Source organism: Andrena cerasifolii, chromosome 1 (genome assembly GCF_050908995.1).
Source record: "Andrena cerasifolii isolate SP2316 chromosome 1, iyAndCera1_principal, whole genome shotgun sequence".
Classification (NCBI taxonomy): domain Eukaryota; kingdom Metazoa; phylum Arthropoda; class Insecta; order Hymenoptera; family Andrenidae; genus Andrena; species Andrena cerasifolii.
The window spans coordinates 23490937-23505486 of record NC_135118.1 but is presented as its reverse complement, the minus strand read 5'-3'; the positions used below and the strand labels follow the sequence as shown (position 1 = coordinate 23505486).

The window sequence follows — 14550 nt, the reverse complement described above, 5'->3', positions numbered from 1 at the left end:
ATTAATTCTTTTATGAATTTCGCAATCCCCCAGAGTTCTGGGATATCTATAGATATTAAAAATCAGACGAATCAAAATACGGATACGTTAATATACGTGTATTTATAAATACACGAGTATCTAAATTCACGTGTATTTAAATACACGTGAAATAGTGCACGGGTACCCGTGTACTAAGAGATACACGGATTCAGGGACAGATACGTTTAATACACGTGTACACGTGTATTTAAATACACGTGAAATAGGGATCTCTAGTTTGAAGGCTTCGTAAGACCTCAGCGAAAGCGAAATGTGAGATCGAAGAAAATAGTCAAGCTGGCAACAGCTCAATCGACCACTGCTCTGTATTAACTACATTTTTAAATATACCATTAGTTACATAATTTACATGTACAGAGTCATTAATTACCTGCAGAGTAACGCGATATAAGTTCTCGTGTTATTGAAGAGAGTACGCTTACGATTCGGCAAAGGCGTCGAATATTCGTGTAATCAACAAGCACTTCAAGATTTTTATTAAAGATTGTGTCGTCGCGAGACACGCAGCAGAATATTCAACACAAATTGCGGATAACCCGTACGCCTTCAAATAATCGGTGAGTGGAATACGTTTGAGCACGCGCTCCGAGTACATAAATTGACCCGTACGTCGTAATTTATGATTCCTCGATTCGCAAAAGACAGAGGAGGAATTATCCGGAAGATTAACGGAATCTCGATAACCATTGGCTTTAGACGAAATAACGCCACTCTCACTATATCTCACAATTGGTAATAATTCTCGCACGTGGTTTCTCGCTCAACGCTCGAAAGACGAATCTCGCATGCCGAATACACGAATCAACGCCGCGAGTCGAGACGCTCTCTCTCGGCCCGCTTATGTCGAAGCCTCTAGATGGGCGCACCTCGTAACTGATTTCCGCATTACACACGTTATCTATTATGCAAATCTTACAATATCACACGTTATCTATTATGCAAATCTTCGTAAAATTTCGATAATGAAATAACGAATTTTTTAGGCAATCGTGTATACTGGATCCCTAGACACAATAGACGATGATACTGACAGTTGAGTATCAGTCGGGCATCCATTATTGAAAGAGAAACGTTTATATTTTTCGCCGAGTGTAAAAGTTTCTGAAAAGTGCACCAAACAGTTAAATATTGTAGCGAAGGTGTGTTACAAAGTATTATTTTGATATAATTTATCGCTAAATATGTGTGTTCTTGATTATTCAACAATAGTTTACCAATAAAGTTACTTTCCTCTTAGTATAATTCTTAATTTCTTGTCGGAATGTGTGTGTTTGTAAAATGGAACATACCGAGTAACATAGATGAAGCTCAGTCAGTTTTATTAAATAAAAACAACAACAAATTCCCCTACTTTTGACAAGCTTTTGAAATCAGATGTTCCATATTACCTGCCTTTACCCTACTTGTTTATTGCCCCATTTACGACGCCAAAGGGCAGTAGAGCGAATTTATCGAAACGTTTAACGAATGCATAAATTTTTCAGTCGTTAGGTATCCACCTAACGATCCCACGATGCAATGCCGTGCGCAATTCTTCGAGAATAGAGGAGGGTAGTTGGTGGTAGAAAAAACCGTTATTTATGGAGAATCCTATCATATTAACGACCATAGGGAAGCAGTGAAATCGTGAATCAGGTGAAGCCACAGATAAAAGTGTTTTACTCTTTCTCATGTATTTACTGTTTTTAGTCGCGTGGAATAAATAATAATAATAAAAGAAGATTCTAAGTATTAGGTCCAATAAGAGTCTAAAGCTTAGGTACAATAATTAAGTACCTAACACCATATTCAGATTTTATATGGCGCGCTTAGGGCGAAAAATGTGCAAGTGACATTCTCGAATTTTTTTAATTAAAAACAGAAACAGTGAAAGCGTTAAAAATAAAGTTGTCACTTAGCATATGTCGAGCACTAAATAGAATTTAATTTTCATAGAGACTTTGCGTGAAATTACGTTTTTAACACATTTAAATTCCAAACTCGACTTTTCTCGATATTAGAAAAATGTCACTTGCATCCCCTTCGTTCTAGGTGCTGTGCTGGATCAACCAATAAGCAAAATAAGCGCGTAAGGTATCAGGGGAAAAGGGGGCACCATAGAAATTTTCTGAATTTTAAAGTCTAACTTTTGTTAGAAACGCTTTTTAGTCAGATTATCGGAAATGGCTAAGAAATCGTAAATTGCGCCTCGAAATCTTTTAAGTGCTTAGGGCCTTTAAATGTCTTAATCCGGTCCTGTCTATGTGCCTCGTGTTAAAGTGATTAACAGAAGGTAATTAAGAACAGGGGTACTTCATATGGCCCTTATCCTTCTTTGCAACTAGTTGTCCCGCAATTAAGTCCCGACAATCATTTGCGGTCGTAACTAATTTACGACTTCACTATGGCTCTATCGTCGGCAATACTGACTATGAGTTTTATTGTCAGAGGAGCCTGGAGTTTCGGAATTTGGGGAAGTGAATGTTCGGGCCATTCGAATAAAAGGTGATCGTTAAAAAAAACGAGGTATCGAACTAATCTATCCAATGGTGAAACTATAGTGGAGGAGAAGCAGGAAACAAAAGTCACCATACAGTTTCCTTTTGTTTCGATGGTTACATTTCATTGTTATACCTAATGCACACGATTGAAGCATAAAGCATCGAGCACCTGCTGAGCGAAATGTTTCCTACTTAGTTTATTGCCACGCGCTCCCATTTCCCCTGCGATTAATGCTGGCTGCTGCGCCTCGTTTAATAAATTCCCCGTCGTTAAGAGAAAAACGGGCGTACAGAGTGCAAAATGATTTTATGTTTCGGCGTGCCTGCAGTGGATTTGAAGAATTTCGAATTTACAAACAACCTGCATCGCGCGCTTTAAACGTCGCTCCGACGTTTCTCCATTAAATTATGTTTAATTTCCGCTTTGCCCGGTGCGATTTAAATAAGCAGAGGTGAGCTCGGCATTTCCTTTTTATCCCCCTTTGAAATGAAATACTCCCTCTCACGAGTTCAATCCAATTTCTGTTTTGGACCGTACTTAGGCGGTTGTCTTTATTCGAGGAAATTAATCGCGGTGGCATTTAATTTTTCGGGGTATATTTACTTTATAATATACTGGTCAAATGTGTTAGATCCCCATGAATGGAGGATGAATAAAATTGTTGACGGTTCAAAATTGTTTCAGCAATTCAAATCGATTTCTGTAAAATTACATTCATTCGATATTCATTTGCATCCAAGTAAAGAAATGGATTTTGGTCGAGAGACATTAACCCCTCAACGACCGACCCTTGAAACGAAAAACTGACCCTCAGGCCCGGGCCCTTGGAACGAAATCGTCACTTTGCTACCTGAGGCCTCGACACTGAAACGTCACTGTACAGACAGTGTCTAGCGCAGCCTGGTAGAAACAAATAGCTTACCTTAGAAACGAAGGCTTGTGTGGTAGATTTCGAAGCAGTCATCGATGCATAGTCCTACATCACAGTTTTCGCAACAGTGTCTTGTGTCTTTTTTCCTACCCTTCTTTGTACACGCTATACAACGTCTTTGGGGATTTGACTTCTTCCCTTTCGAAGCAATTTTGCGAATAAAATGTCTTTCTGTCAAACGCGGTACAGTATTTGTGAGGGTCGTTGAATGTTGGTTATTTATGTGATCACCAAATTTTAGAAATAGTTCTTCTATTAAATTAATTCTAAATTCTTGCTGGCTTATAGAGCTTGCCATGTTTTGCAGGTAAATTATCGTACTGTTCAATACCGTAGCGTTAATTAGTCTTTTAAATAATTTTAGGTACCACTTTTTTGTCTTTTTTCGTTCTACTAAAAATGGTTCAAGAAGTTCATCTTTACGATCAACTCCTCCCATGTACATATGTGTTGTAGTTATGCACACAAATGGACTTTTGAATTTCTTTTCCACGTTTAATTTCAGTTTTATTAATTTACAATCCGTTAAACTTTCTAATAAAACTGGATTGCATGCAGTCGGAATAATTATTGTAAAGGAAACTTGATCTTATATCTATCATTGTGTATATACAGATACATCTTCGAATAAATAGTTTAAATAATTTGTATTAATATATCGCTGTTTATATAAACAGAGGGACGGCATAAATAACCAGTTGCATAGGTCCGTATCTAGTACTGACCCGGGAGCTGCTTGAAAAACAGGGTCCGTACCAGATACAGAGGCGGACGACCAGTGGAAAACTTCAGGGTCCGTACGAGATACTGAGGCGGGCGACCAGTGGAAAACTTAGGGTCCGTACCAGATACTGAGGTGGTCGTTGAGGGGTTAAAATGTATCTACTCGTTTCGCTGGAAATAATTTCATAGCTAGCCCGTGTGCAGTCAAGCAAAATGTCGAATAAGAGAAGCAATAATCCAGTTAGTCTCTACTCCAATTTGTCTGAAGAGGAAATAGAAACAACTCGTTCATATGTTCGCGTTCAAAATACATGAACAGAGGTTCCTCGAACACATTCAAGTGATCGAATTACTTGGTTAATCAAGTACTAAAACACTTCAAATACAAGATGAGGTAAAAACAATATTTTTGGAAAAGCATGCCTTTGTGAATTTGAAGTACAATAGACTCGCAAAAATTCCTGTCATCATTTATCGCAATGAATATTCATATGAGCTAATATTCAAAAATGCTACGTCGATAGTCCAGAAACCTACCCCAAAGATCGAAGAATCTCCACTATCGCTAAAATTTCGAACTCGTACAAAACTACTCTTTGTCATCCATTAACAATAAAATTACAAGGGTACAGTTATCGTGTGTACCGAAACATTTTATAGCATCATACTGTATCTCCAAACATTTCCCTTTCCTTACATCGCAAAATCTCTGAATCATTAATTTCCCCGATAAAATAGCTAGAGGCCACATCTCACACAATTCCTCGATTCACAGACCACTATCCGCAGGGCTCTAATTAAAAAGTTCCCCAACAACGAGGAAGCACTATCGAACGAATGCTTCGAACTAATTAACAGTAACAAGAATTCGATACTTACCCCGGAATAAATAGCGCAGGCGAAGCTACCCCTCCTCACGGACCGCCAGCAGCAACAGGATTGCATGATCGCCATGCTTCAGTCGCGTGGGCTATCACACACACACCACACTCACGCGCGCACACACACGCACAACACTTGAACGAAAAAAAAAACAGAAAAAATACTCCCGGACACTTTGACGCTAACTGCACGACCGTACGTGATTCATGGCGAACGAGGGGTAATAAAACTGCGAGATAGACGGTTCACGGTGACCAAAACATTGCTGGCCAACGTAGGAACAGGTCGAAGTACCGGCACGTGCGATGGCTCGATGCTAACTGTGCGCCTTCATGTACTGCCGCGGCGCCAAAACTCCAACCGGCGCATGCGAACTCGCCGCCGCCGTTCGCCAGCTTATTCCTCACCTGTAACAGCGCACTTTTAACTTTGATATAGGTACCTACGTGGGGTGCGTCCCATTACCGCGAGAAGCACCGGTTCTGCTTATCTGGAAATTAGCATCACACTTTCGCGAGATACGCATGGAAGCTCGCGAAATGCTGGTGGAAAATGTCATCTTCCGAAGATCCTCAACACGGAAATTCAAAAATTATGAAACTTTGGGGATATGATAATAAAATTAAAAAATAATAAATTTGAAAAAATAAAAATTATGAAACTTTGGAGATGTGTAGAGTATATATAGATATATTGCGCAATTTTTTTAATGCCCAAATTCACTCTAAGGGGGTGAAATTGGCCCTCGAAAATCCGGCTATTTACCGATTTTGTGTTATAACTCGCGAACTGTAAGGACAGAAACAATTTTTTCAGGCAAGATTTACTTCTTTTAATTAGGACTATCATTTGGTAACTTACAGTTCTCACAGCTCGCGACTTATAACACAAAATCGGAAAATAGCCGGAATTTTAGGGGTCAATTTCACCCTCTTGGAGTGAATTTGGGTAGCAAAAAAAATGCCTAATACATACCTATATATCCTCTACATATCTCCAAAGTTTCATAATTTTTATTTTTTAATTTTACTATTTTTAGTTTGCGGATCTTCCCTTGTGAGATGTTTCGTGCGAGTTTCATTGACATTCGTGTTAAGGCGAAACCACGCATTCGTTATTCGACGAGTAACTAAGTACATGCGTGGATCTAGCGACGCGGGCAAACGTTCGCTATTCACCGAATACCTGGGTACTCAAATCTTTGCGGTAGCTTCTGTACGAATGTTGCAGTTCCCGATTACGAGTCGAACGCTCGCGATTTGATTCGATACACGCGAATAAGTACATTGGTGAACAGTCTGTCGAACGCTGAATGTACGTTTCTGCTTTTAGCTTTGCACGTAGAAATTAGCGGTATGTTAATAGTAGAGGACTTCGAAATAGATGCTTGTTGACGATCATCGCATTGTACTGTTACTAAGGATAAACTAAATAGAATTCCATTTTATATTTACTGCTCACTGTATTTTCCTCGCCAAACCACTATCCTTAAGAAGATTATACTTTCTGAGACCCCCGTGTATTTTATAAGATAAAATAAAGAAATCTGCTATGTGCAACGCATGGCGCACAATATCGTAAGGGGTGAATCGTTCCTAAAACTCTCTCCGCCACGGCCACCTACATATTCCGAAACATTGGAGCGTTTTGCCGATACAGAGCATATTACGGTGCCCCTCTCGGAGAAAAGCCAAACGGTCGATTCCCCAAGCACAGCGTTTCATGATTCCGCTCTGCATATTCGACGCTCGTAAAATTCCACGAATGATTTCTCCGTTCCGCTAGGTCGGCGATAAAGTATCGACAGTTCCGTTTCGTGGTGCGCGTACCGTGAAATTTTTCGTCTGTTGCTCGGCTCGCGCTGAGAAATGGGTTTCCGTGACAAGGTCGTCGCGCTCGCTCGAATGAACCGGGAGAACGATCGATCGATTGGCAAGCCTTCTTAATCGCCCCCCCCCCCTCTGTTTCATACATAATTAACGAGCCTCGTTTTCCGGTGTTTCCGATCGACTCGGAGGCGCAAAACTATCAGAAGCTCCGTTCGATCGGGGGGTTTAACTGGCCACGAAGGTTTCACGACCGCCGACTTTGTCCCGCGGAACGACTTTCATCCCTCGAAGGTTTCATTCGACACGATTTCTCGTCGTTTTATCGCGGGCTGCAGCAGCCGTGCGTTTTATTCGCCAAGCAACGTGGAGCGTTTTATGCGGGCACCGTAACGCTTTCCATCCCCGTGGATTATGACGCTGATATCCGGCCCGCGTTTCGCCATCAGCTTGCTAATAATCGTTAATGATATCCTGGGATTCAGCAACGTTTACGCCGCTCTCGTAACTTTTCCGTGCCGGGCGTGTCCACGGAGCCGCGTATCGCAATTACGACGGTCGGACGATTTTCCGGGCGCGCGTGTATAAATCAGGACACCTGTAGACAAGTGGCGCCTATTCCGCAGAATTTATCTCGCGCGCGCGAACCACGGGCGAAATCCGTTTCCACGGGACAGGGACACGATAGGCAATAGTGTTTTCCGCCGCGTAGACGCGCGAAGGTGCTATAAATTGCGGGGATGGAAGGAGAACGGACGCAAAGGCAGTAAGAATGGGGTGAAAATGGAAGGCTGGTCGTTTACGGTGTACGAGGGATGCGTTTTATTAGATCGGAGACACTGTTTTCTTTGCTAGCGGCAGTCTGAATTCTAAGTAACCTCTTAACGATCCCTGTAATCTCCGTATTTCGAATATTATATTATATATTATTATCATATATATCATATATCGTATATCGTATATCATATATCATATATCATATATCATATATCATATATCATATACCATATACCATATATCATATATAATATATAATATATCATATATCATATATCATATATCATATATCATATATCATATATCATATATCATATATCATATATCATATATCATATATCACATATCACATATCACATATCACATATCACATATCACATATCACATATCACATATCACATATCACATATCACATATCACATATCACATATCACATATCACATATCACATATCACATATCATATACCATATATCATATATCATATATCATATACTACTTATTATTATTACTATTATTACGTCTTTATGACTCAGAAAATAAATGCTATTATACAGATAAGATGAGTAATAGTAAAAATAAATACCTAGAGTAAAGGAGAGGCTGCATTAGCAATACTGTTGATAAGCCTAATCATTAAATTATCGCATGGCTCAGGAGAGTAGCACCTACTTTGGAAAAAAGTCACGCAGTTATGATACTTAATCATTGAATCTGGGAATTACAACCGCACTGCTGACAATCATGATTTTATATGGATATTACCCAAGTAAAGAACATATAGCAACTAAAGCAGCGAATATATTCGTTTTGCCATTGATGGAATTAATTCGGGAGCAGCTCGCGGATATTGCACCGTGGCACTCGAAAGGCAGCATTACTTTGCCGAGCCGCCTTTGCTCTTTTATCAAAACAGTCGTGCGGGTGGAAGAGTTACGAGGGTGCGCTGTGAGAAAGCAGCAAATTAACGAGGATCCTGTGCTAACACTGTACGTTTGTTTGCCAAGTTTTTAGGCACGGCCGCTTTTCTCCCCGCGCTTTCAACGTTCCAGGGTTCCGCGGAATCTGAGGGAATCCGGAGCGTAAAGTGTTGGAACAATTGTCCCGTTTCTCCAGCGACGGCGAACAGCTGCACAGGATCAGAGGTGCATGCGAAGTATCGCACACAGTGCCTGGCCATGCTAATTAGGCTTCATTAAAAATGTAACGCCGAGAAAGGGCCCTTGTTATCTAAACAAGGCTTCTAATTAAACGTAACGAGACACGGTTCCATCGCGTGCCTTTATAATTGGTCTTTACAATGTTAAAATCGTCGTTAACATCGCCAGCTAATTAGAAATCCTTTCGCGACTGATTTGCCTGCCATTATTCAAAAGATGCTTGCGAATTGGCATTCTGTTCGACAGTGAACGGAAGGTATGACGTTGAGGCAACAAGATGGATGGACGTTTTTCTGAAAGTAAAAAAAATAAAAGCTTTCTTGCGTTCTTTTGCATCATATGGACAGGGTGGGACCGCGTACGTCGAAGGGTGAAAGTAACTAACCCCTATGCCTTTGCGATATGCGTATCAATAGGTTCCGAGAGCCCCTGAATAAATTCGAGGTTCACTCTTTTTGACCCTCCCCCGAAGGGAATAACCATCATGGCGTGTCAGTCACGTGGAATAGATAAACGAAGTCCTGCCAAGTTTCGCGGTATGAATGCGATATTTATAAATCCAGCTATTCTCCGGCGTTTCCAAGCAGATTTTTATAGACCTGACCCGAAAGACGAGACGTACTCTTTTGGCCTCGTGCTGTAAATTATTGAGAGTATCGTTTTAGATTTTCGCTGAATAAATTCCAGTTACTTTAGAACTGAAAAGCTTTCATTCACTTCTAGAGCTGTACAGGCGGCTTTCTAAGAATTAAAAGCCTTTTCGATTCTATTATCAGAACATTCGATTGTTACACCACTTCGTTCTTATACGATACGCGGAGACTTACAGATATCCTTAAAGTAGACTTATCGATCACCACGAAGGGGGAAAGGTTGAAAAGTTCGGAAGATTTAAAAGTTGGCGCAAATTGCTGGCAACTGATTGGGCGGCGTTTATAGCGCTTTACGAGCATTTAAAGAAGAAAACTGCAGTGAAACTTGTATTAAAGAAGTTACAGAGGAAGTTGAGAAGGCAGTAGACAGTACTTCGTAAGATATGAAATTGATTTTTCACTTTCCCCGTGTTCTGCGAGATCCAGAAACAAAGCAGTATGGCATTTAGCCGCTGTTGCCCAGGCGCAATGGAATTATTAGTTCGCATTCTTTTATCGCCATGGAAAACAGCGTCGAAAGTCTTTTATAGTTCACTGGGGATGCGCTTGTCGTATTATGAAGCGAGTTACTGAACGAACGATAGAGGACACGGAGGAATTATTGTCCTTTGCCGCCAGTTTTGAGCCTCGGTTCTTTTGTAACTTTTTAATTATTTTCTTTCCTCGAGCCAACTCTGTTCTTGCGCGAAAGGAGAAGCGAAGACTTCCGCCTTGATATAAAATTCAGTCCACGAGAATACAATTTCCTCCATTCCCTTCTAATTCCTATTTACCAACGTCGCGATAAATTACCCTCGCGCTTTTGTAATATTTGCCAAGTCTTTTTCTAAATCAAACAATTAACAAAATTACCTCCTCCGTGAAATTTAATTTGCATATTTAGCATTGATAGCTAGAACCAATATGTCTACACGCTTACACGGTGGAAAAACAGTATTAAAGAAGAGGATGTTAGAAACTTAGTACAAGTTATAGTGTGTTGGTAATATAAGTGACATAAACATTTACAGGAAGTTATTTCTACAGGTGTTTCGATACACTCCATGGAGACAGAAACTTGTTATCAGATTCTTAGAACATAGAAAGAATGGCGCAAATCTCCCTTAAGGGGGTAGTGGACTATTTCAGCTTCAAAAAATCGATTTTTACTGATTCTGAAAGTCTTATCCTTTATGAACTTTTCAAACAAAATTTCATGAAGAAGTTCAAATAATTGTGCAAGTTATAGTAGCGAACGTAATTCAGTGCACCGTCAAGTGACGGCCTCGCAGGGCGGTATTGGCATTGGGGACTTAACTTTGAAGCTGCTTTTCTCGAAACACCATTTTCAGACACGGTGTACATCATAACTCTTGAACCAATGAATATTTTCACTTGAAATTTTTACTGGACGTGTAGAAACGCTTCCTCTATAGAGTGGAATTTCAGCGTCAACATTGAATGTTTGCAAAACATTTTATAATTGATTAAATGCGATTTTTTCTGTAAAAATGTGGGAAAAAATTGATTCGCGTGTAACTTCCACAATTTTTGTTCAAATACATCGGCAAAGTTCCACTCTGTAGATTTTGGTGTATAAAGTGGTCCTCCCAAAGCATTTTGCTTTCAGATGATTGGCTCACCTGAAACGATGTACACCACCTGCAGCGGCGCGCCGTACAGGGCTATCTTCAACGATTAATAACTTCGACAATTTTCTACATTCCGACGATTTCTTTGTTGTATCTACTCGCAAACCTGCGCACAATAGATTGTGAAAAGCACGACTGTAACGATTATTTGGTATCAAAGTAATTTAGCGTCAAAGAAACTAACGATTTCACGTATCCAATAGTCAACTACCCCTTTAAGGGGGGAAGCCACTCTGACGGTCGAAAATAAAGACTACGATCAAGGCATTTTCTGATCTCTTATAATGAAATACACCTTTCTACAAAAAATCTTTTTACCATCTAAATATTTATATATTTCACTAATATTTTATGCTTCGATATTGAAATTTTTTTAAGTAGTAAGACTGCCGCATACGATGACGTTAAGCTCTGCAGAAAAATGTATATAACAGGGTGTCGTGTTAATTTCCTACGTGTGCTCCGAAATGAAAAATTCGACCGTATTCTTAAAATATATTACAAAAGCTTCAGTTAAACGTACGGATTTAAAGAAATATTAATTTTTGAAGAAATGGTGGACTTTGGAAGAAAAAGTATCCAAAATCAATTTGAGAAAAAAGATTTCAATAGTAGCTTCCCCCCTTAAAACAATTACCTATAAGTTTCTAATATAAAGGTTTCCCAAATTATTATCAACCGTAAATAAAATCTTCCATTGTGAAATGAAACGCCCTACTGCAATGAACATTGCGCACCGAAATATTGATAATGAAACAGATCATTGAGTTAGAATATCAAGACGGAATTATTAGGGGACGAAACTATCCTGCAATGAAATGTTTGCAGTGCATCGAGTTAACGATAAGCGCAATGGAGGTGTCGATGTCGGCCAAGTGGCCATATAACCGTAGTATAAGTCAATTTCAGGGTTCCAGATGAGCTTAAGCTTCAGGCGTCACGTACTTCCCCTCGGGTTCCAGACTTTCCCTGCCATTAACACATGACGACTTGTCTCTCTTGGCACACGGTACCACTGAAATGTCCGAGTTAAGTTCTAATAGGCAGCCTCCAGGAGTTTCATATTTGTTAAGAGAACTTTGCAACGTGGCTGTCCTATTTGGAAATTATATCGAGTCCCAAATAACTTTCAATAGCTTCGTATAGTCTGCAGAGGAATTTAAACTCGGCGGAGGTGGTGGAGAAGCTTTTGTGCTTAATAAACGAAATAAATGAAATTAATGGAATTAATGATATAAACGAAATAAACGAAATAAACGAAATAAACGAAATAAACGAAATAAACGAAATAAACGAAATAAACGAAATAAACGAAATAAACGAAATAAACGAAATAAACGAAATAAACGAAATAAACGAAATAAACGAAATAAACGAAATAAACGAAATAAACGAAATAAACGAAATAAACGAAATAAACGAAATAAACGAAATAAACGAAATAAACGAAATAAACGAAATAAACGAAATAAACGAAATAAACGAAATAAATGAAATTAATTAAATTAATGAAATTAATGAAATAATCGAAATAAATGAAATAAAGGAAGCTGTAATGATTGTTCGGAGGGTGTTAGTTAAAATTTTTATATAGGATTGAAAGATCGAGTTTTTAATTAATTTTATAAGGGTTGACTCACGTTCAAAGAAAGTCAATTTCTATGGAAGGGGTGTTAGGACTTTTATGTTTAATAAACAATCTGAAATGATTACGAAGGGAGATATTGCTCGAATTTTAATTCAGAGTCGATAGATCGAATTCTAAATAAATTTCATTAGTTTTCAATCTACGCCAGAGAAATTCAACCCCTGCTGAGGGCACCAATGAAATTCTTTACTTGCTGAATGGAGCTGAAACGGTTATGAGAAAAGTTTTCGTTCGTGTTTTAGGGAGTGAAATGGTAATCGCGGTGAAACGTAATAAGTTAGCTCATGAAAGCGGGTGACACCTTGACACCTAATAAGAAGACTTGATAATTACTGGAGGCTGTTTGACGTGGAGGATTTGCGCGATTTTGCGAGATTTCGTTAATATTTCAACGCCGTGCAGTTTCAAACTCGATATCCAAGATGTATACGGAATAAGGCGCATCAAGTAAGATTGTCAATGACATTCATGCTTGATGAATCGTATAAATCCAAAATTTCCAAGAGCCTCAGTTTTTAATTAGATACATCACATCAGAACTATTTTCAATATTCCGTCATTCTTCTAGATAAATTGTTCACATATTCTGATAAAAGAATAATTATTATTCGAATGATATTGGATTCTTATTCACCATTAAAATTATTCATAATTGAACGTAAATCAGTTGTTAAAATCTAGCCTCTGAAATCGTTTATGAAATATTGCTAAACGGTTGATTCACATTGAGAATTTTTTTCCAGCCAAAGTAGCTTTTCAAGTCTTATGTGAGATTACAGATAAGTTGTAAAATATTGTCATAAATGACTAATGCATATTCGAGCATTATGAGATGTCAATTCGGATAAAGAATTGCTTATTTCTTATAGATAAAATCTGCTATATGAAATGATTGATATATTACATAAAGGTTTTGATAAAAGATGAATAATTATTCAAACACCTGTCAAGCTGCATTCGACCTGGAAATCGTGAAAACAGACTACATTTGATTAATTGATAAACTTGATAAACTGTTTAAATATTGCAAAAACGTTGTTCAATTGTTGTCAGCCTCGAGAATTTTTCACACACAACGCAGAAGCTTTTGTTTCTCTTTTAGAGACAAGTGACCGGCCGCGGAATCGGTATCGATGGGTCAGCTCCAACCTCAGGCTACTGGTCCAAAAGGAAAAGTTTCGGACGTAGGAGGTGTACGGAAAGGCACCCCCTGTGAAAGCCACCCGGGCTGATTGCCCAATCTCCGTGTTAGCCGGCCTGACTCAGGTCGCACCTAGTGTGCTCCTGACGGAGTCGCTCGGAACAACAGGAATCGCCTCGGGGGCGCTGGAAGAGCTTCTTCTTCGACTGGGACACCTGGGTGGTAGGAGTTGCACCATCGAATACCGATTTCACGGTACGCCCGTGCTTCCTTCTTGTCGAATTTCGCGTGATATAGTGTATGCTTGGCAGTTGCCTAGTATAAACCGATGGAACTTTGTTTCCATCTATCTCTTTGGTTTAGTGGTCTACGGTTTTTTGTAAAAGGAGACCGATGGAACTTTGATTCCATCTACCTCTCTACTCCACTCGCAGCAACCTCTTCGAGGTGAGACCTGGAAATCGGTGGTAACCGAAAACAATGGCTGCGAATTTTGTTCAATTTTCGTAGTATATAAGAATAATTGAAACTTTGAATATTTTTGTAAGACATAAGAATTTGTACATGTAACTTGAAGTGTTTCAATAAATTCATTCCAAGTAATATGACTTCTTCCCCGTCTTCTGTGTGAAATAAAGACATACAAATTTGAAGAGT

The 14550-nt window shown here is 39.2% G+C and overlaps 1 protein-coding gene across 4 annotated transcripts in view; it reads right to left on the bottom strand.

Moving 5' to 3' along the window:
- The window catches only part of LOC143370472 (uncharacterized), a 51201-nt gene extending 45834 nt beyond the window's left edge, over nt 1-5367 (bottom strand). For all 4 annotated transcript variants that reach the window (XM_076815640.1, XM_076815632.1, XM_076815660.1 and 1 more), the window contains exon 1: nt 5057-5367. In XM_076815640.1, the coding sequence (XP_076671755.1) occupies nt 5057-5131 (75 nt within the window). In that variant the 5' untranslated portion in view covers nt 5132-5367. The remainder of the gene's footprint in view (nt 1-5056) is intronic.
- Nucleotides 5368-14550: the final 9183 nt, after the last annotated feature.